Here is a 23,809-nt window from a genome sequence, read left to right as displayed (position 1 = left end):
GTAGTGCAATTTTTTTTACCTGGTCTTATTCTTTCCTCCATTTTTGTTCGAGTTTCTTGTAGTTGCTTTTCATTGTGCTGAGGAGGGGGTAAACCATTGCTCTTTTTTTTGAGGGGGTGAACAGCTTTTCGGGGGTGATGCGGTCTATTGTTTCGTCGATCCATCTATGCAGTAGTTCTGTTTTTCTGTTGAGGTCGGTTTCGTAATGGCCGTTGGACGGTGCTTTTGTGATTTCAAGGTTTTTCCTGTTAAGTTGCTCGCTTTTATGATTTTTCAGCTTCTTTTGATGATGGTAGGCTTTTTTTGGGGAAGTTGGGTTGCTTTAGTTGGTAGAGTGATCACGAAAGGAATGATGAGGTGGTCGCTCAGTGCAGTGGTGATAAGGTTTTTGTTGGTGAAAATTGCATAAAGCGTGTGTCCTGCTGTGTGTGTTGCTCCTTTAACCAGCTGACATAGTTTCATTGTGGTGAGTTACTCGGTTAGGGATTTTTGCAAGTTTGCATTTTCCTAGTCAAACCAGATGTTGAAGTCCCCAAGTATCATCAGGTGTTCGTGTTTGATGGCCAAGTTGGTGATTGCTTCTACAAAGCTGTCAACTAATACTGCGTCGTATGTCGGTGGCCTGTAAACAAGCATGAATTTGAGGTATGTTTTAGGATTGTGGTGAGTTACTCTGTTAGGGATTTTTGCAAGTTTGCATTTTCCTAGTCAAACCAGATGTTGAAGTCCCCAAGTATCATCAGGTGTTCGTGTTTGATGGCCAAGTTGGTGATTGCTTCTACAAAGCTGTCAACGAGTACTGCGTCGTATGTCGGTGGTCTGTAAACAAGCATGAATTTGAGGCTTGTTTTAGGATCAGGTGAAGTATTAGGGATTCACAGTTTGATGTTTAAAGGTTTGTCTGTTCTTATTTTCAGATGTTCTTTGTATGCTACTGCTAATCCCCCTCCTCTCTTTCCTGTTTATTTGTGAGCCCTTGAAGTTGTCGGTTAGGCAGCTGTGAAGTGTGATTTTGTAGTTGTCGTCTAACCATGTTTCAGTGATGAATAAGATGTTCGTACCGCTGTCGCATAACAGGTCGTAGATCTCTGTGGCATGCTTGGACATTGATCTTGCATTGATTAGGTTGCAATGCATTTTTTGGACATGGTTTTGCTTTTTTGTTAGTGTAAGGTTTGTCTTATGATGGTTGTGTTGGTCTGCTCAATGTTGTTCTCCTGGTGTGATGGTTGTTCGACAGCGTCTTTTCGTCGTTGAGTAGATCTGCTAGGTTAGGTGTTGGGTTCCCGATTTCTTCCATTTCCGCTTCTATATTCTGTTGTATTTGTATTTAATTTGTATATGGAGAAGCAAATAAAAACAGAAACAAATAAAAGACCTACTCAAACAGATTAACGAACCACAATACAACATGAACCAAACTAGAACTTCTAAAGCATGAAAGCATTCATGTTGCATGTCAAAAATATCCTTCAGTTTTTTTTAATGTATTTTTTATTTTTATTTTATTTGTTTTGGTTACACAGTAACCTTTAAAAAGAAACCCATAATCATAACGTTAAAAGAAAATACATAAACCATTACTTACACATGGTTCAGAAACATGGCACATAACATAAAAACATTAATAAAGATATTGAGTATGTGTATTATAAACATAAAACCCTTCATAAAAACATTTAATTCATAATTCCACTACTTTTGGTCCAGAATACAAATCAATCATGACCAGATAAGGTTCTTGCAAAATATCCTCATTAAAGTCCACAGTTTGTCTTTAAGAATCGAAGGACAGCAAGTTGTAGTCTAATTCGCTTCCCATATAACATGTCTAGCCATAAGGCTTTGAGATCAGCACATTCAGTATTTGGTTCAAATTCTGAAAAACATTTAATACGCTCTGACCTTAGGCAGTCACACTCAGTCAAGATGTGCTCCAATGTTTCATCCTGGGCAACAATCTTACAGAATCTACAATGATGGACTGTGGTGGAATCACCGAACCTAATGATTAATATCATTCCTGTCTCCAGCACATTAAACCGAAATCTCAGGAAATCCAGCCTCCACTATCAGGAAATTTAATTAAGTAGGGTTCAGTAGTTCCCAGTTTCTTATTTTTGGATACCAAATGACAGTTTATTTTGCAGAACTTCACTAACAGTGGCATTCCAGTCACTGTGCTGCAATAAACTCTTGACCTACATAGGGTTCGCAATCAAAAGCTCTCGAGACACTCCTATTTTTCCAAGTAGTTCCAGCACTTCCCTTTCCAAGTCCAACAGAGCACTGGATTTGGCATTTCCTTTGACTAACCCCCTGCCATTAATTCCATATAGGTTTGTCTCGTTACCCACCAGCAATTTGCTGTATACAGCAGCTCGTCGCCATTCGATTATAGACGATATGGAAAATAGCCCCAATTCATATCGTATAGCGGCCGCAGGTACATATTTTGTAAGACACTAGACGATAGATCTTAAAAGTCTGGCCTCATATTTAACTATTTCTTTCCTGCACCATAGTGGGGCAAATTCAAGCCCATAGCTAAACTGTGCCACGGTTTTGTGTCTATACATGTGAAGACAAGGTAATAGGGAAAACTTCCCATATTTGTTATCTATTTTACGCAACTGGGAGATCAGGACTGATCTTATACAAATAATCTCGGAAATGTGCCCTTTTTTTGTCTTAAAAAATGGGATAGCCCAGATATCTAAAAGCGTGACATACTGTTAGTTTCACATGGTCAAGAAACCATAAAAACCTAATGGGGCTTTTTCGATGGCTTAGACGCAATATGACAGTTTTATTGTGATCAATTACTAATGAGTTGGCCTGAGAATTGTTCTTGGAGGACAACAGGTGGGAGTGTGATCATATAGAATAACGTTTTCTGTGTATGCTGTCCAATCGACCTTAACTTCCTCCACCTTTGGTGCTGCAAAAAAAAAAACCTTCCAAGTGGGGGCCCACATCAAACAAATACAAATTGAAAACCGTTGGCGCAAAAATACAGCCCTGTCTGAGGCCATTACTGGCCTTGATTTCTTCTGACAGGGATCCATCCATGTTCAACCGCACCTTTATTATTGTTTCCAAGTGGAGGTGGTAAAGTATAGATAACAGCGGCACAGGCATGCCCATTACATACAATTTTCCCCATATTATGGTTTGATTCACTAAATCAAATGCAGACGTTAAGTCAATCAATGCCAAATAAATCAGTACTTCCCAGGGTCCGAGTCTGTTGCTGCATGATATTTATCAAAAGTCCGCCTGCGTCAGTGCCCACGTGCTTTCTAAATACAAATTGGAAGGGTGAAAGGATCCTATTGGCTCCTATCCAGTCCTGTATATGTTGCAGAATAAGGGATGCAAAAATGTTAGAATCAGCATCCAGCAAAGCAATTGGTCTGTAACTGGAGGGTGAAGACCTGTCACCCTTTTTATAGATGGGCACTACATGAAACAGATGCCAGCTCTTCGGGAATAACTTTGTAAATACAATATCTTTAAATAGGAAAAACAGGATCCTTGCCCACAAATTTGGATTACCCTTAAATACTGCATTAGCGAGCAAATTCGGACCCGGTGCCCGCGATGCCGAGCAGCGAGCGATCATTCTCTGAATATCTGTCAGGACAAAAGAAATGGTCCATTTACCATGATCTAATGTCCTTTCCGAACCTTCCATCTACTGTCTGGAGAACTATATAGAGTGCCGAAGTGCCCTTCCAAAACCTCAGAGGAGATGCATACTGTTTGTGCTCTTAATTGGACATCCTCTCTTTTGTTTATTATTGACCAAAAATTCAGTGTTAGCCTGGGAAAGAGCCTGCAGCATATTTTCAGCGTCCTTCTGATGCAGAGAGTCTCACAAGATTCAGGCTCTAGTTTTCCATTTATTTTTTACCCTCTTTAAGCCACCACCACATAGATGAATGCCAGGCATTTTTAATAAACGAATTTCATGATTCCTCTCTTTCTTGAGTTTATGCATAGATGGGTTAAGAACATGCACATGAGACTGGTGAACTGCTGTGTGTCTCTTTATACCCAACGGTCCTAAAATAACACCTTTTACGTACCTCTCAAAGTCCTCATGCGTGTAAATTATCTGTTTTTTCTCAAAGCAGTTCCTTTCAAAAAGGTCTAATTAACTTTCACGATATTATTGCAATGCCAGTTAATTCTATTACATGCTACATTCAACTCAAGCGATTGCTCAAAAGTCCTCCTACAGGAGGCTTGGGGCACTACGAGGGAAACTATAAGCAATCTATGATCACTATCAGTTGTAGTTATTTAAAAAAAGTCTGTAATTATATTGAATAGAGCCCCATTTGCAAAAACATAGTCAATAGTGGAGCATTCAGTCCCATTTGACCAAGTATTGCATTCCATATCAACCCTCAGGAGCTCATTAGCACAATAAAGGCCCCAATCGGAGAAAAAACGATACCACAATGCTCCCTGCACTTTTTTCTGAGATGAGCTGTTCTACCGGGTTATTGCGTTGTACTTCAAGTTCACCAAATTTACCTGGACCCACATTGGCGTTAAAGTCCCCTGTAATAATGATATTGAGCATTTTACATAACACTTGAAATTCCTGTATAATGCAGTCAATCTTCTCTATAAATACGCTCAACTCTAAATCAGGGCACCAATACACAATGATCAATAAATTACCCAGAGGATCGGGATATAAAAAATGTAAGAGCATAGCAATACATCCCCTATGAGCTGTGAAGAGTTTAATACATTTCAACGATAAACGTGTTTCTTACTGCAATAAGCAGGCCTCCTGAAGGCCTGCCTTTGAATTTTTTTCCAGCAAGCACTTGATGCACAAAAAATCCATCTAATGCCAGCGGGGCCAGAGCCCAGGTTTCCTGCAGGCAAAAGATGCTTACATCGTGTAAAGGTAAAGCACTGGAAGAGGTCTGATGGGGTGCACGATTACCCCTAGAGTTCCACGATATTAGGGTATGTAGGGTGACGATCTATGGCTTTGCTTTTAAAGTTTGAATTGTTTCCAGTGAGTCTCAGTGTCTGAGCGAGCCACATAAGATCTGTCTCTTGTTTGAATCTGTGGATTATCCAGCTCATTCTTCCTTTGCTGTGGAGCCGAGTAAAACTCCTTAGAGCTCCTCCCCTGAGCCTCCACCCCCAATCTAAGGAAGCTGTCATTATGAAGTCCAAGATCAAATCCAAAGCGATGCAAAGCATCAATTTCAGAAAGCACAAGTTCCATGATGGTTTGCGAATAAAATACTAGCCTAACATAATCTAGCCTGAAGGGATGGATAAAATCAACCAATGTAATATCTCCGGAGGAGATCAAAGCTAATCTTGGCACCTCACTGAATAATGACAGAATTCTCTTGCGATTTAGTGTCTCCGGACCCCCTTGAGGAAAAATTGAGCAGGACGCTAGGGAAGTCCAGAAAGTGAGGTGGTCTCCAATCCACTCTATTATGAGGTTCACTTACTCGCGGCCGGACTTCATGAGTGTGCGAGACGTTACTGCCATCAGCAGCTCGCTCTTCACGGGGGCCCTCTTCCCACTCCCTGTATTGGGAGTAATTTAAGCCCCTTTCTAGGGACCATCTCCCATTTTGTTGATCAGCTCTATTGGCTCGTGATTCTCCACAAGATTTATGCATTAAAGAACTGGATTGATGCGACATTGAGTCGGGATCTTTGGGTTGGCGCACAGTTTCCAAGTTATTGGCCGACTGAGCGTCAATCAGTCCCCCATGCCTTAATGGAATACTTGGTTTAGAATCAAGGGTAGTCGACTGGGTTACCGGTCCTGTCGCAAATGTGGAATCAATCAGATGTCTTTCTATCTCATCGGTGTTACTTGGCAGCATGATCTTGTTATGTACCCAATTTAAATGACCCGAGAACTGTGAACCATGCTTTCTTGAGTCATCTAGAAAGTCGGTGAGGGCCTGTTGGATTAGTATTTTAATATCCTCAGTTGAAGGAAATGTTTTGGCAACTTTTTTGTGATCCCCCCCCCTCCTATATGTGTATTGTGGGTTTGTTCCCCCATGGATATGTTGCTAGAACAATTTATGTGGGCATGCGTAGAGGAGATCATTTGATTTTTTTTTACGTGGCCTACCTATTATCTTCTACTAGATTAGTAGTAGTGGGTACCTTAGGTATGATTGTAAAGAACTGCTTAATGCCCGAATTGTTAGGTGAGCCCTCCGTTTTAGGATTTTCCACATTCACAGTCAACTTTTTTTTTTTTTTTAGAGATTTTTTTTGTTGGATTTTGTGTATCTCTGGAGGACTCTATGCCCTGCTGGGGCGTTTCCTCCATAGAAGCATTTTCTTTTTTTTTGTTAATCCTTTTTTTATTTTTTTGTTTTTCCTGATTAGTACTCTTATGGCTCATTGCCTCCGCCAAGGTATTAGAGGCTTCTCCATACTCTCTTCCATATTCAGTAGTGCGATCAGCAGAAGGCTGATCGCATATGTCATTTGTTCCTTCCTTCTTTTCGGTTTGAGGCACTAACTCCTTTAATTCTAGCACCTTTTTGCTTTCTTCATCCAACTGCGATAAATCAATACCACCACCTTCAGCTGATAATCCGCAAATATCTCTTATATTTGTATTGGTGTAAAGGACATTAAGAGAGGGTAAGTTCTTACTTTTTTTGCATGGATGTTTATTTATTACGCCTGAGCTAACAGCCCTGCGTTTGAGAGCCCTTGCCCTCATCTTCTTTTCTCTACGAGAAATATGCGGTATAAAAGGCAGCAGCAGATTCCAAAGAAGAGTCCTTATCCATCAGTCCACCCTTCTCTAAATGCAATCCTGCATCTTCCTCAATTACCCTCAAAGCTTGTTGGACTGTCTATGGTGGATATGTTCAACGGAATATCCATAGCTGACTCACTTACTTCCTGATTTAAGGCACCCAAATTAACAGCTAAGGGTGCCAAGACCATCCGTGACTCCATGCATTGGATGTGTTCAATATTCTTGGTAACCATAGTCTTTAATTCATCCATATTACTGAATAGGGCTGATAACATGTCCTTATTACCATTCATCAAGACCTCAGCATAGGATTTGGACCCGACCTGATTCTCCTGTTCAGTTTGCAAGATCTGGTCATGAGCGATCAATCTAGCTGGCACCGTACTGTTCCCCATCGGTATGCAGCATCTCTCTACTGCAAAAACAAAACCTTCCAATTTGCTTATCTTTTCTGAACTATCCAGAATCAAGAATCTCCGTTCTTGAATGTCCACGTGTGTTCTCTCGTGACCCCCTGTCCAGGAGATTCAATATTCTGGTCAACACAGGAAATGATGCATATGAGGAAACAATGTACTCTGTGTTTAAACCCTCAAACATGGGGCCCATGTAAGGGGCTTCATGTTCAGGGGAGGAAGGGTTAATCGGGGAGGCAAGACTGGAAAATGTTTGGGGGGTGATGGAGGGGCTACCCTGTCCTGCCCCTTCTCTACTGTCCCACCCTGCATCCCTTGGCCTATGCGTCTCATCCACATGAGACCCTAAGCGAGTTTCTTCTGTTGGGGGCATAGCGCTGACCGGGGAGAAAGCTTCATGAAGATGGACGTTGACAATGCCACCCCCTCTGGCCCTGGCTGGGGTGGATGGTCCCCTTGACAGACGCACCCTTCTATCCAACTCTGCTAAAACTACCGGCACCCTTCTATCCAACTCTGCTAAAACTACCGAAGCAAATAGGGAGATATCCCCCCCCCCAAATTTAGATTTTTCAACCTCTTCTACGTTCCCAGCCAACTGGCTACCCAGACTGTCGTAAATGCTTAATAGGTGCTTTTGGTGAGGGGCATTCACGCAGGCTAGTTTATTCGATGTATTGCGATTAGTCTCATCTTGCGGAGAGGTTGGTGTGGTGCCCACACTCTTATGAGTGCCATTTACCAGTAAAGGTTGCTCAACATGATCACTCAACATAATTAATGTTGTTACAGGAGGACTAAAAGACTAAGTGCACCCACTTTGGAGGGCAGCAGTATTATTAGCAAGAAAGGAATTGGCCAGTGAATAGGTCTTTTTCTCAACCGCACTGACCGTACTAATTTGCTGCTACGCAGCGAACCAACCATATTTTATGTACACGCTGCCTACACAAATCTCTCCGCATACTGGCTACAACAGCCTCATCTACAAAGAAGAGAATCATATAATTCACCTATTCTGAAAAAAAGAACACTATAAATGCACATTTAGAGCTCACAAATCACAGAATGTAAAAACACAAATCCCATAAATCACTTATTCCGTGAAACAAAACACTGTAGAAGCACCTTTAAAGCTCACCCATTGCGTAATGCAAAAAATATCCTATACTTCACTTGTTCTGTGAAGTAAAACACTATAGATACACCTTTACAGCTCGCACATTGCGCAATTATATATCTCTACATAGGCACTTCAATGTAACCAAATGTAACATTGGGTCATAATCTTATACTGGGGAGATGGAAACCATATAATCCACTTGTTAAGTGAAACATACCACTTCAAATGCACCTTTAAGTCTCGCACATAGCGCAATGACACGAGTGTATACGCAAGTCAATCATTGCGTATACACTTTGACCTAGAATATTAACATACAACAGCCCCAACAGTTCTGGCTGCACGGCGCGCACGCACCGGAATGATAAGGAAACACGGATGGCAACAAGGCTGCAGGGGAGGCGGGACTGTGGGCAGGCCAGAAAACAAAGCTGCAGTGAAAAAAAAACAAGGTGGAGTCAGCGTCAAAAGCGGCGATATATGTGCATGTGCACAGCACAAAGCCACAAGATAGTTTGTAAGTAAGCAAGACTAACTGGTCCAAGTCTGTGTTGCTGCTCCAACAATATGAATCAAGCTTCCTCCTGTCGACTCATGTCTCAGCACGACCGGCACAGCTTCACACAGTTCAGGTATAGCGAGGGCAGCCACAACACTTCTGGCTGCACTTCCGGATGCGTGCATGCAATGCGCGTGCACCGGAATGGTAAGGAAGCACGGATGGCAACGAGGCTGCAGGGGAGGCGGGACGGTGGGCGGGCCAGAAAACAAAGTGGTCCAAGTCCGTGTTGCTGCTCCAGCAATATGAATCAAGCTTCCTCTTGTCGACTTGCGTCTGAGCACGTCCGGCACAGCTTCACACAGTTCAGAAATAGGGAGGGCAGCCCAACAGTCACAACACTTTTGGCTGCACTTCCGGATGCGCGCTAACATCCTTCCGTTATGTTACGTTACCTGTAGTACTCAAAAGAACAGTGGGCAATATGCAAGCAGGATGAGCTAACTAGGATTCCACATTTAAAAAATAGATTAAAAAAAAAAATGTTTTATTGTATTTGGTTTACACACAATAAACCAACGTCACATTACTACATTAAAATACAGAATCATAAAAACAAAAGTACTTAAAATGACAGAAAAAAATTCAAAGAACAAACAAGACAAATAGCATATTTTGCATTCAAAAAATTAGATCCATTTTCCTTGCCCCTTTGTCCCTTCTCGACTGTTATTTGGAAACTTCCCCATCATAGAACTTATCACATAAATTCTGGATGTCCTTTCACCCATTATTTGAGAAACATCTTATTTTAAGTCATCATTAGTATTTTTACATGTTACTACCAAACCGCACACTTCTGTTAAGAAATTAACCACAGCCAATTTTAGTGCATTTAGTTTACCATGTAACATGTTCTACCAAAGAGTCTCAATGAGAATCTTAGAAGGATCGTGGACAAATCTGCCAAAGGCCGCTAAACGCTGTGGGGCTATTACTTCACACTCCAGCAATAGATGTTTTAATGACTCAGGAGTTTTACGACAATGGCAAAAATGACAAGGAATTTGCTGTTTTCCTGATCGAATTTCCAATATTTCGCCCGTCAGGAGATCATTGAATCAAAATCGTAAATATACTGCTCTCCTTGCAGGGTCTGGGAATTTAATCAGATATGATTCCGGCGTACCCAGTTTCTTCCCCTCATAAAATAGCTGGTTGTAGATCTTAGATGCACCAACAGTTTCCATAGATTACATCCAATCCATAGATTGCAACCTTTTTTTCACACTCAAGGGGTTGGAAATCAAAGTTTTGTGCGAGTGGTTAACAAATTCAAGAGAAATCACACATTTCATCTGTAATCTCAACAACCACCTCGATTCAGTAGTACCATTTCTTAATCTATTTCCCAGCTGGGCATAGAGGGAGTGTTGCTTAGAAATAAGGTTTCAATAGAGTGACATTCTTTTCCAACAAACTCTAGTATTCAGAGAAAGGAGACCCAATTCAAAACGTATTGCAGACATAGGAACACCCTTCGGTAAATAGAAGAGCAGTTTGCCATATTTTTGACTCCAACTTCTCTACCAGTCGGAATGTTTCAAAAGGTAGAATTTCAAAACCATCTGAGTTTCGGCACTACTTTAAGGTTATAAAACCCGATTAGTGGAATTACAGAGTATTTGCAATATTTAATAGATACCTTTTTCATTTGGAAAATGAATTTATCCACCTTATCCAAATAGAAATTCCAATACATATGGATTGTGGCACCCCTAAACACTGGAAAGCCCAAGTAGCAAAGAGATCTTACTTTTACTAAAGTACAGGCATTGATTATCCACTTAAAATTGGTAGTTTTCTTCCTATTAGTGAGTGAAATTACCACTGATTTCTTTTCATTTATAACCAAGGCATTTTCCTCTACATATACGGTTAGCGCCACCAATTTTCACTGCAAAACAATCGGAGTGCTATCGACCAAAAGAAGGTCATCAGCATATGCACTCCAGCATATTTTTTATTCCCTCTATTTTAGGTGAAATCAAGGAGGATGTTGTCAGAGGGACATTCACATCTCAAATATAGAGATTGAACAATGTAGGTGCAAACAAACCCCCTCGTCTTCGACCATTGCCTGTTTGAATTACAGGAAAGATCACCTGACATGTTCAATCTAGTCTGAATGGCTGATTCCTCATGTAGATTAATAAGGATGGTCAATAGTCCTGATGGTAACCCCATTAAAGCCAGCTTAGTCCATAGTCTCACCCTACCCACCTTATCAAAGGCAAGGGTGAGATCGATCGACTCAAGATAAATGGGAGTAGCCGTTTTCCTACAGGCCTTTTCCAGAAGTAGACACAGGTTTAATCCACCTATTTCCGTACCCATACCCTTTCGGAAGCCGAACTGTTGGATAGGAAGAATCTTATCAGTTTCGACCCAATCCACAATTCTCTGGAGTACCAGTCCTGCAAATATCTTCAAGCCTGCATCCATGATAGAAATTGGGCTATAATTGTGTGGACAAGTTCTATCCCCTTTTTGTAAATTGGGATGACATATGATATCCTCCAAGAATACAGGATAGAGCGGGTCAATAGGATATCAGAAAATAGAATATAGAGCACTTTTGCCCAATGTTCAGGGTTTCTCTTTCGTGTGTTGTTAGTCAGCCCATTTGGGCCCGCGGCCCTTGAGTTATTAGCCCCCTTAATCTGATTTTCAATGTCTACCATGGTAAACTCACATTTCCAATGCCCCTTTTTAGATGCCACCAATTCATTTGTCATCTCAAATTTCCCCTCATATAGGGAAGAGAAATAGTTTATCCAAACATCCTCCTGTACACTGACTGATTGTATCATCACCTGGGGGTTCTCCATCGCATTTATAAGCGACCAAAACTCTCGACCAGAAGAGTCTCTTAGGGCTTCCAGCATGGTAGTGTCTTTTTCCAGCAAAGCCATCCTATGGTTCTTCAACCAATTTTGTTTTACTTGTTTAATTAGATGGATTTGTCTCCTTTTATGTGCCTGATCTAGATAAGATTTCATTATTGCTCGAATATTACGATTTGTTCGATTTTTTTTTTTTAACCTTTCCATTGGGTCATGGTGTTGGTGTTTCGCGATCCCATATTTACTTTGTTTCACTGACCTATCTATCATATCTTTAACATACTCCGTAAAATGCAATACAGAAAAAAAGTGCAATCTAATAGACAGAGGCATGCTATGGTGTTCATGTACAAAGGCGGCATTAAATTGGTTTATATTTCCTTCATGCCAAATAATTTGATTGCCACCACAAGAGACAGTCAAGTTCATCTGGATGGCACCTTGATTAGAAGTAGCTATATTCCATACCAGTTTGACCTCAAGGAATCTGTGATCACTCATATTAGATTCATTCACCAAGAATTCCACACATGAAGCGGAAAGAGAATTTGACATAAAAATATGATCAATATAGGATTTATAAATCCTGTTCGACCATGTAAACTCATTTACAGAGGAGTTAAAGAGAACATTAATGTGGGTAAGACCCCAATAATCAAATAGCTTTCGCCAAATCTGCCCATTGGTTGTTTTACGTGCAACTGCAAAGGGAATCCCCTCAATGTTCCCAGAGTTCTTCATGAAACCCATCTTTTTTTCCATCCCTTCTCCGTATTTAATTTCTGAATTGAGATCCCCTGCGATTATTATTTCTAGTACTCTGTATTTGAGCAACATGGACGATATGCAATTGTTTAATAACAGAATAACATTGCCCAACCGTTTTAGGGGATTCCAATAAATATTCAGCACAAGAATGAGACGCGAATGATGGATATTCATGTATTCCAATACAGCACCCAAAACCCTACTCGATAATGTAAGGGATTCCAGAATTCGTGTGCCAACTGCTACTTTAACAGCAATAAAAAGGCCTCATGCTGGTCTACCACAGAGCCCCATCTTGACATACAAATGTCTACATTCAAAACCATCTAGTTGTAGGGGAACAGTAAGCCATGACTCCTGTATACATATCGGATCGAAAGATTTAAATTTGGTGCATAATGCCTTAGAGGCCAGCAAATTCGAATGTCCCCTAGAGTTCCATGATAAAAGTCGCCATTGATGTCTTTGTCTTTGGGCGACTAAAGTTTTTGATGCATATTTTGAATTTGTGAGATAGACTCTCTTAGAGATAGAGCAAGCCATCTCCATTCCTGGTCCTCTCCCCCTTTAGTTAATATATTAACTTCCTTAGGTTGGTGTACTTCCTCCCTGGCTAAGTTGGAATTAGCCTTCTGATGCATCAGGTCCCTTCCATATTCCCACCCATTGCTAAAGATGAGAATGTCATTCCCCCATCCTATTGAATTGCTCAGTCTCCTGTAAAATCAGGTTAAAGATATTTTGAGAGTTCGGGACAATTCACACATGATCAAGGAGCGTGGGGTGGGGGTCTATTAAGGGAAGATGGACCTCCAATATCGCACACGTTATATAGTAGAATACTCCGATATTCGGGAATGGAGATTTTCCGCCACATTGTGTTCCTTAAGTCACTGTCCTTAATATGAAGAGGCTTAGCTGGTTCATATGGTATCAATTTCCCCTCTTCCAGAGGTTCCTTCATTTGGGTAGATACATGTGTATGGGTAGGCTGTGTGGACAACATTCCTGCATCCCTTTCAGGTGTATCCCTATGTCCCAACTGACCCACATGCATATGCTGTCCTTGACTCCCTCCTCCCATCATCTTCACATTACTAGACCCCTCATTCTGCTCCCACATAGAGTTTCCATTTATTTCTCGGTCGCTATCCACAGACCCCTGGTTTCTAAGCAGGGCTAGATCTGGCAATAAATCCAGTATAATTTTTTTAATGGTGTTTGGGAGATCCAGTTTATTTTTAGATCAGTTTCGTCAGAGGACTGGTATGGTCCATTTAACGATGTTGGTTCCACAGCCACCACATCATCATTATCAGTCTCTCCCGATTTGGTTTGAGTTTTCCCCTCTATTCTGACTGAATCTGAGTTTAGATATCCCTGTGGAGAGAGGAGCAAGATTTACATCATGGGGTTTAGAGGAGAAGCCTAATCTATTTGATTCAGCAGATGTCGTCGGGATTTCCACCACCCGACTTGAGACTTCCTGTGGCATTATTTGTCTAGAGGTCGATTTCTCATATACATTATAGAAGTTTGACAATTGGAGTAGTTTTACTTCTTTGTTCTACCCCACCCTCCCCATCGTCTGTGTGGTCAGTGTGCCATTTTCAGTCCCTACAGCTACATTGCCGCCAACAGATATCGTACGACCATCCTGCTATATATATTTGAGTTTTTTATTTTGTCATTTTCCAAAATTGATCCTGATTTAGGAATGGTAGCATTGATATTATGAAGCTGCAAAGCCATCCTGCTTTCTTCATTAAGTCGTATTAGATCCGATGGGGCCACTCATTTGATGGAACCTTAGATTCTTTTATCTTCATTTCCATTTTGTCAGGCTTCAATCCTTTCTTTAGCATTCTCTTTTTTGCTTTTAGAGCCAAGCGTTTGACGCCTAGAAAGGAAATAGCCCTCCCCTCCCGAACTTCAGCCATCCTCCTGACTTTTAGTTATATTTTCTAGCCCCACTAGACCGGTACCACTTTCTATAATGTCAATGAAAGCGGATGGGCTATCTGGGGTCTCATGGGTATGGGTTTCCTTTTCTTTGGTCAGCATCACCGTCCACAGAGTTATTGGGGTGGTGTTCCCAGCCAAAGTTGATATAACATGTTCCAATTTGATAATTTTCAAGGAGAGCTCATTAACTGCCTCGATAATCCGAGTACTATTTCCATTTTTATCCTTACTCATATTCATCCCATTTTTTGAAGAAAATACAGTCGCAAAGCTAGGTCCCTCATTTCCAGCTACCATAGTTTGAGATCCTTGAGATTTAGTTATCAAGTAAAGTGGCGCTGGAACCTTATTCACCTGGGAATCCGTACCCTCTAGCTTACCCATTAAAAAGCCTTCCACTCTACTAAGTTTTAATTGAGAGTCCAATACAATCCTTTTTAGGTCTCTCACTTCCCAGTGGGTAAGCCCGTGCCCCTCATCCAGGAGATTCAATATCCTTGAAATCAATGGAAGCGAATCCTCAAACTGATCATTATTTTCAGCAATGGGGGAACTCGTAAGGGAGACCCCAAGACTTTGAGGGTGGATAGAATGCAGAGGTGGGGCAATAATGGCCAGTTTCTCGGACGTCATCCGCCCTCTTGTTCACCTAGAACACTCATCACCTTCCAAGGTTCTTTTTGAATCAATAAAGATAGAAGCCGATGGTAGGGGGAATTTCGCGTTAACTGAAAACACTCTGTGCAGTGTAGGAATCCCCTTTCGTGGCAGAGTGTTAAAAAGATGTACATTGTCTATTCCATTCCGTGCAGTATTTACAGGCGTCGACGGACTGCGGGATAGTCTAGTACGCTTACCCAGTTCCATCTTCACTGTTTGGGACATCATGGAAACATCTAAATGTATGTCATTTATCTCGGTGTTTGCTTCCTCATTGAGCTGTTGGTTTTGTGGCTCTCTTATACTCAAGAAACTAAACTGGATTGGAGTCTGGGATTCAAAAGAAAAGCCAGCGCGCACAAGCAAAAATTCTTCATCCCCAAAAACGGACCCTCATTGTTGTGTGCATTTGTGAGTGCATATACGAAAGCTCCACCTCCTGTTTAATTTCTGTTTTTTTATTTTTGTGTTCCTCAGTTTTCAAATCCCAAGTCCCATCTTCCTCAGCCACAATACTTTTAGTGACAGCCTTTACCTTTTGTCCGTCAGCCCCTTCCCCACTCTGATGTGGTTCATGAAATTCCTTAATGGTTTCACCTCACTCCCTCTGCTTGGGTTAGGAGGATTAGGGTCCATAATCAGAGCATCACCTGGAGTCTCCGCTAAACTGGTAGATGCGAGACATACTTTCCCATTCCTCAACACGGTTGCCATTCTTCTCAGACACTGGGGGTCCCCTGATCTGTATTTCTTTTCGTTATGCCAACCCTACTCCCCCAACCTAGAAGTATTCTGTGGGGCAGACAGGAAATAAAGAACAAAAATCAAAATCCTAAACTGGTTGGCTATATTTCAATCGGTGGATAGATTATCCAAAACATACAGATAGGGGGACAGTATTTTGTCAAAGAACTCACTTCCTCCACCCCCACTCACCCACTCACCCACTCACCATCACAGCCACAGCCCAACTGCTTACTTTGAGCTTACTTCGCGCGCAGTGCGTGAAATCCCCTGCTTTAGTAACCACCCCTCTGCGTACACTCTGCTCGTCTCGTTCCCACCATCTCTGTCTCCACACACCGTTTCTCCCTGCTCTCTTTCTATCTCTGCTCTCCTGTCTCCACCTGCCAACTCCCTCATGGTCTTCCCAACACTACTCACTCCAACCACTATACCCGCCTACTCCCTGCTACCCCTTACATGTCTCACCTCCCTCTCGCATGCACACACATGCCCAATCTGTCTCACATTTACTCTTAATTCCCATGTCTCTCTATCCTTCCTCCAGTTAATCCTTCACTCACAAACAAATCAAATTGTACCACACTCTCAGACCCAAAGCCTTACGTTCACTCTTTCATAGCACTCCAACAGTATCATTGCAATCCTTCACTTGCTACACCCTCCTTGCTGGCCTCTTGGTATACTTCTTCTGCTCCCGACCTTAACTAAAAACCTTTCACCCTTCTCTGCACCCGCTTCATTTTTATAGTCCCCCTCCAACCTTTTGTGGAGTACCTATTGGCTCCCACTGGCCCTTCACATCAGCTGTTCTCCTTGGCCAATCACTAGCTGATCTAAGCAGCCCTGGGGGCTGGGACATCCCCTGGAAGCTCTTATTAAGGCTTATGGCTTGCACCTTGTTCTGTCTCCATTCTTGTATAGGCAGCCATGTGGCTCAGGATGCTCATTTTTCCTGAAACTCTCTCCAAGCTTTGGGGAGTTTTTCTTTCAACTAAGCATAGGAAGATTTCTGGGACTCCTATTCCCCCTGCAGTCTCTTTTCATTCTAAATCCTTTAGAGGTTATCCCCCCCCCATTCCCCTGGGGTCCCTCTGAGGTTGGTGGGTTGGGTGTTGGACGCTCATTCCTTTTGCTAAGGGAAAATTACAGTACATTACAATCCTCGTCAGGACTCCATTCCCATGTTGCGCCAAGGTGCACTGTGGGAGTTGCTGTTCTGGACTCCCACTACTTGTTCTGGTGCCGTTGGCTCCAGGATTGCTCTCATGGTTCGCACGTGTCAGGCGTTCACATGAATAATATTTGTTTTTAAAAGAGACCAGGCCAGTATAGGCAATGCAGCAGGGACTGTAGTTCCAAAATCCCTTCACGTTTTCAAGCACTCTGGGAAACCAGGGACTGGGGTCCCTCAACGCCCCCAAACCACCCTAGGGTATGACTGGATCTGGCTGTACCTAGAAAGGCCGCCTACCCCAGGATGTGAGGGGCCCCATGTGGACTCCTGACAGGATCATGTATACACTACATGGAGAAACTGAACAAAACTCTTAACAGAGGCTATCCATTCTACTGTGCAAGAGAACATGTAGCATCCTTGCCTGAGAGCCCCAGCGGGTGCACTCCACTCCCCCTCCTGCCGGGTCAGATTGTGGCCTAGATCTTAAATTATAGGAACCATGATTTATAATTGTACATGTGGCTAGGGAATGTGGGGGTGTTGCACCTTGCCAGCAGCAGGGATGGATTTTGACCCCTTTGGCAGTGCAGAGGAAAACAGCAAGAGAACTTCAAGCAGTAAAGACATAGACGTAACAAGTTTGATATGCAATGTTGCATACAAGCCTAGGATCAAGCATGAGGATAAGCATTCTTCTTACTGCTTCACGGACCCGAGAACAACCCTGGAGCTTTTGGAAAGGAGGCTCTCCAGCAGCCCAGGAGCCCCAGAAGAATACGGAAGGGCACTGTCTCACGCACTAGTGAATAAAGATTTGAAGAATGTTTGATGAGCTGGCAAACTGTCGCCATGCTGTGCATGTTGGTCCTGGGGGACCCTGTGTGTAAGTGTAGGAGCCTTTTAAGGTTTGGGTGGAATTTCACAGAGCGGTTTGCTCTAGGGGTCTCATGGATGGATGGGTCCTGCTCTACTGATTTGACATTTAACACCCCAGCCCCTTAGGAATGTGTTTAAATCTGGTCTTTCTAATGGGAAGAATCTAGGTGTCCCCGATTCTCTTGTGGCTCGGGTTATCTCAGGCACACACAATTGCACAGTTAATCCCTGGCAGGAAAAACATTCGACAAAGCTTCTTGCTTCAGTATTTGACGAGGATTCAGATTGGCCAACACTAAATACTATGCAGCCATAAACGTTACACCATTGTTATTGCACTTCATTGGCCAATATCCTCGTGCTTTATTCATTTCAGCTATTAGACTATTTCACTTGCTGCATTACATGTGCCCTCTAGTAGAACACCCCAGCTTAAGTTAAGATGAGGCCAGGCTCAACGGATGTAATCACGTGTATTTATCATTTGCACTTTGTGTATTTTGTATTACCTTTGCACGTTCTACGATGTTGAAATTCACTACCTACGCTTCCTTTCTGTAACCTGAAGCACAGTAACTAATCTTTCTAGATACCTCAGGGTTTTGTGCAATATACAAATAAACAAACAAAGAGGCTCATTGGTAAAAAAGATAGAGACAGAAACCAAACACCCATTTCATGAGCTGTGGAATGCAAACGTGTCCACATGAAACAGATTCAGGATCTCTTATTGGCCAGAACACTATGTTCATACATAAGGTAGAACACGTAAACGTTACCTGACTGGAAGACATATCTGGCCAGGCCTTGCATAAGTTCAGCAGGCCATGTGGGTGGTGCAGACTCTCCCGCTTCCCTCTTTAGTCTAAACGTCAGCTCAAACCCAAAGCCACTCAGGCCATCTGCTCCTGTAAACCTGCAGAAGGAAAGAGAAAGTAAACAATTTTAACCTAGAAATGCACAATTCACATTTTAACAGAACAGTCAATGACAAATAAACAACCTTCCTGGCAGCAAACCTATTTAAACTGTTACCAACTAAGTTCAATTACTTGAGAAAACTACATGGAAAAAAACGTGAACAAGCATTGGCAAAGCTAGCAGATCTGGTTTTATTTAATGCCACTTGCAGCCTCATACATCCAGCTACTGCCATCATAATCACAGACAGCCCCACAAGTAAAAGTGATGCCATCATATGCTAGGTGTAGCCAAATTTAACTAACTGCAGCAAGCGTATTCCCAGATCCAGCCTTGGCCGAGGTATAGACCGCATCTACCCAGTTACAATCATTGCGAAACAGTCGTGCATGTTAGGTAGACCATCACCTACATTCATAGGGAACTGTTGTAGTGGGCTTCAATGCATGCACAACAAGAGTGATGTTGGTGCGATGTCATGAATGCTCCACTGAATAGAACGAGTGAATGCTGTTGAGGAGTGTTCCAGGAAAGTCAGGAAAGATCTGGCTGTCTGGAGTAATTTTAACTGTTCTTCCCACAATTCTACTTGTACGAAAGGAACAGGTCACTTACCTACACATTTCTCTTTTGTGCAGACCCAACACATTTCTCTTGTGTACCCATTCAAGGAAGGTACTTTTGGAATACAGCAGTACCCCAAAAACGTCAGAATGAATGCTCATTCAATCAGTTCAACACCACAGCAGGTCTATATTTTCCAGAATACACACACAGCCCTCTTTTTCCTCTGCACCTTCCCCTCGTGGCACTCGCTCCTCCCAAAGCTATTCAGCACCCCCCACAACCCCACCTACTCTTCTCTACGTCTTCCTCTTAGCTTGCAACCTTGCTGTAATCCGTAATCCCCTGCCTCACATTTTCCTAGGACTTCATGCTTTTGCCTGTTTATGTTGATTTCAATTTTAATACACTTGCATAATCTGCTTGTTGCTTCCCTTCCTGACCAATAAGACTCCAATTTTTCCCCAGATTGCCTCATCTTGGTTAATACTCACACGTCCTATTTGGGTCTTGCTGCCTATGGCTCTAGTCTGTACCCTCCAATAGATCTGCACCTTTGCCATTCGTCTTGGTTTTCCAACTTCCTCCTCGCTCTCGTGTCTCATCACTTGCCTCTCTTCACTGGCTTCAGTTTCCTGTCCAACTTCAATTTCATGATCTGCTTTATACATGTGTCTTTGGCTTTGCCCCTTCCCAACCTTTAACTTCATTTCACTTCTCAATCTCGATCGCAAATACCTATAGGCACTGCTCACCCCTGGTGGGCCAATCCAGCGTTTATCCCCTGCTTTCTCCCAACCTCAACTACCTCCCCATTCGGACTCTACACTTGTTACTTTGCATTCGCTACTTAAATCTTTTCTACTCTCCTTTCAGCATCCATTATAGTTACCTCTCATTCACAGGATTGTTTTTTTTTAAATCGTATTTCTCATTTACCATTTCTTATACTCATGTACATCACTGAAGGAAATAATGAGTATCAAGTAAAACAAGCACCTGTGCACATTCTGGGAGTTTTGTGCAGCTCAGAATGCACTAGGAACCGCTCAGGCTCAGCAGAAATCCTTACACAGTGGGATTCTGTCGTAGTAGAGTTGTGCTCTTAGAATTATCGGTCTCGTCTTCCTCTCTTAATAAAGAAAACATAAAACTACTTGTCCCAGAATGCACAGAGGCACACTTAAATGGCTCCAGAAGTCCATGCACACTATTATCCAGCCAGCGTCCTTCAATAATATGCCTCAACAAGATGTACTCTGCCTCATTCAGTTGAGGAATACCCACTCTAAAAAAGGACAAATCGTCAAAGAAAGCCCATTTCCCCACTCAGTGTTGTGGCCACAGGATTACAAGTCTTTCAACACTCACCAACACACAGTACAGGTGCCTCCAGGGGACTACATACCCCAGAATGCACTCAACATCTCAAAGAACTTAATACTGCACAAAACTGCAGGCCCAAAAGTACAGTCTACTCATCACAAGGACTGCATGTCCCAGTTCACATATGGTCTCTTCAGGACAGACCACAGAACTACACACCGCAAATCACCTCTTGCCTTTTCCCACAAACCGTGCTTTACGACCGGGGATGCAAGCAAACAAATTTCCAGGCGTGCGCATATACAATCTTCTGCATACACAGAAGCTGCAGACACATCGATACACTGCCAAAGGAAGGTGCACGCTGCCCATACACAAAAACACACTTACAGGCTGAACGACACGATATTCCCACACATGCGCCATCATGCATTTTACACACACAGCCAAGTACACAATTGAAGGTACGCATGCATATGTAACGTTGTGCTCACACTTGGAGTTTGTACTAATCACCATATGCGTTAAATGAATGTACTTTTTGCTAAAAGAAGAGGCCTTCTCTTTTATACGGCGGCGTGTAAGACCTGCTGACCCGGCAAGAACTTGTTTTTAACAGAAGAATTGTGTTTGGTCACTGTATGTCGAAGCATGCTGAGCCTGCTAAAACTATCTGCAGAATACGGGTGGGGGGAAGGAATGAGTAAGCATGGCCTCGAGCACAGAGATACGGGCACAAAGGGGCACTAAAGAATGTGAAGATCGGGATAACAGGAAACCACGATAGATCACGATAACAAATGTGCAATGGTTGTTCGTCAAACTCCAACTGGATACTTCAGATAAACTCCAACTGGAGATCCGCCCTGGGGTGGACGTGTGCTATGTGCAAGGCAATGTAAACAGAAAAGTATAAAAGAGCACGATGTGTAGAGGACGGCGCGGCACTTCGACGACTTGCTTTGCGAGACGTTTGAACTTGCGGCCCAATGTTTACTTGGCTCTTTTCTGTCTGAGTTATTGCAGGGTCCCTCATTGTACTGGTTATGGTGACGGCGAGAAATCGCACCCACAATTTTGGTGTCAGAAGTGGGATGCGAAGGAGTGACAGTCCGTCACTGGGTGAGGAACGCCGCGGCGGAACCGGAGAAGGAATTGATCACGGGGCCCCAACAACTTAATCCGCACCTTTGATTGCAACCAACGCGTCATCCTTGTTTTTCCGGCTCCGTCGGCGGTGGAACAGCAGCCTGTCGCCCTTCGGGTCCGGAACACTCTGGCGGGACCCTTAAGGTAAGTGGTATGGATGGATGCATGATGGAATAAGGAAATAACGATTTAGGGTTTATGAAGAGGACGGTGGTATGTCCGTCTATGTAATAATAATGATGAAACGGTGATGTATTGATATTGGTATGGCGATATATCTCAGGAGGATGTACTGTTAATGTTAGCCTATTAATGCACATTTGGGAAAGGTGAGTGTTTTTAGGCAATTGCGGTATACCAACAAATGGATCAAGCGGCTTCCAGCAAAGTGGTATAGGCAAGAGACACTATGCCCCTCTTGAAGGAACCCCTGCATTTGATATGTTGATTAAACATGGATTGAATTCAACATTGTTCTTAAGGGAGTGGTCTGAATATACAAAAGATTCGATTGAGCATAAATGGCCAGACACCGGGTCCTTTGATGTGGACCGCATATCCAAAGTAGAAATAGAATTAGTAAAAAGACGGGTCAGACCCGCACAGTTTGAGGCTATACGACTATGGAGGGTAGAAGCAATGCGCAGGCGCAATGCTCAGAACAAACAAAAGGCAAAGGGGCAGAAGAGAACAGTAAATCAAAAATTTCGTGACCTAGAGATAAAAGAGAAGGATGAGAAACTAGACCAGTTGGATAGACGTATGATGATTAAGAATAGCGGGGGTATGTATCCTGCCTTGCAGGCGCCTCGGTATGAAGATGTGATAGGACTAGAAGCAGAACAAACAACGACTGAATTGTTATTTCCAGGGGCTACGGCTCCTCCGAGAGAAGGTGAGGGGGAGAGGGCGGAATTCCCAATGAAGTATGGAGACCCAGATAGGTTGATAGACCATAGGAGAACGACTACTGTAGAAAAGAATAGAGATGGAGACTTGCAAATCCTTATGACCGGGCTGCATGGCACACCCCTCAATGACAGCCTACGGGACCAATTGGGGCGTTTGACACCTTTGGAATTTAGGACAGTGGCCACTAAACTATATACCTTTCATGAGGGTAACTGTAAATTGAGAAGACAGAGTACTGTGGATCTGCCCTCAGCATATCAGGACGCTGTCGCGTTACTACCAGTGACTGCGTCCAGTGTTCAGTTATGGGAATGTATGTCCGACATAATAGCGGAAGTCATAAGGGGCGGTGTTGAATGGGAGAAGGAAAAGAGGGCAAGGGAAAGAGAGGTGAGGGAAAGAGAGGCTAAACTCAAAGATGCAGACCAGGCGGGCCAAAACGTAGCTAATCGTATGATAGCATCCATACATTTGCAGTCCATGTCCACCCTGGTGAGTCTGATGGAGGGCCTTGGCTGGCCTATACAAGTAAACGTAATTAAATATCTTCTTATTAGGGTGGATGAAATAGAAGAGGAAAAGGAGCCTAGATATGTGTCCCAGTGGAATAGGATTAAGACGGAATTGGATAAGAAACTGCTACCTAATATAAGAGTGGATGATTCTGGGGCGGAAGAATGGAGAATGGCTAAGGTGGAGAAACTGTTAAAAGATTATAAAAAAATAAAAGAGAAAAACCTTAGTCACCAGTCCTCTGCTTCATCACCAGTGCAGGCCCTTGTAAGTGAACAAACAAACACGGAAAGGTTACTATCAATGCCAATGAGAGAGTGTCAACCCACCATAGATGCAGTTACTGGTAACATGATGCGCACCTATGTGTATGTCCCCTTATCTCGAATAGAATTGATGCATATCACCAAGTCCATCCCCGACCCCCGTATAGACCCGGCAGGATTCTACAAAGAAGTAGGAAAGCTATTCAGACCCGGGTTATTTACTGTAGAGGATGT

At 42.8% G+C, this 23,809-nt stretch overlaps 1 protein-coding gene across 3 annotated transcripts in view; it reads right to left on the bottom strand.

Annotated features, from left to right (window-relative positions):
* SUFU (SUFU negative regulator of hedgehog signaling) overlaps positions 1–23,809 on the bottom strand; it is a 988,972-nt gene that overhangs the window by 781,414 nt on the left and 183,749 nt on the right. For 2 of the 3 annotated variants that reach the window (XM_069611674.1, XM_069611675.1), the window contains exon 3: positions 18,704–18,840. In XM_069611674.1, coding sequence (XP_069467775.1) covers positions 18,704–18,840 — 137 coding nt within the window. Of the gene's footprint in view, positions 1–8,862; positions 9,026–18,703; positions 18,841–23,809 lie in introns of those variants that run through there. The other variant, XM_069611676.1, reaches the window with a different exon arrangement.

The sequence above is a fragment of the Ambystoma mexicanum genome, chromosome 8 (assembly GCF_040938575.1).
Source record: "Ambystoma mexicanum isolate Mex_15411 chromosome 8, UKY_AmexF1_1, whole genome shotgun sequence".
In the NCBI taxonomy this organism is placed as follows: domain Eukaryota; kingdom Metazoa; phylum Chordata; class Amphibia; order Caudata; family Ambystomatidae; genus Ambystoma; species Ambystoma mexicanum.
Note: the sequence above shows the minus strand (reverse complement) of the source record. Positions and strands in the feature narration are given on the sequence as shown.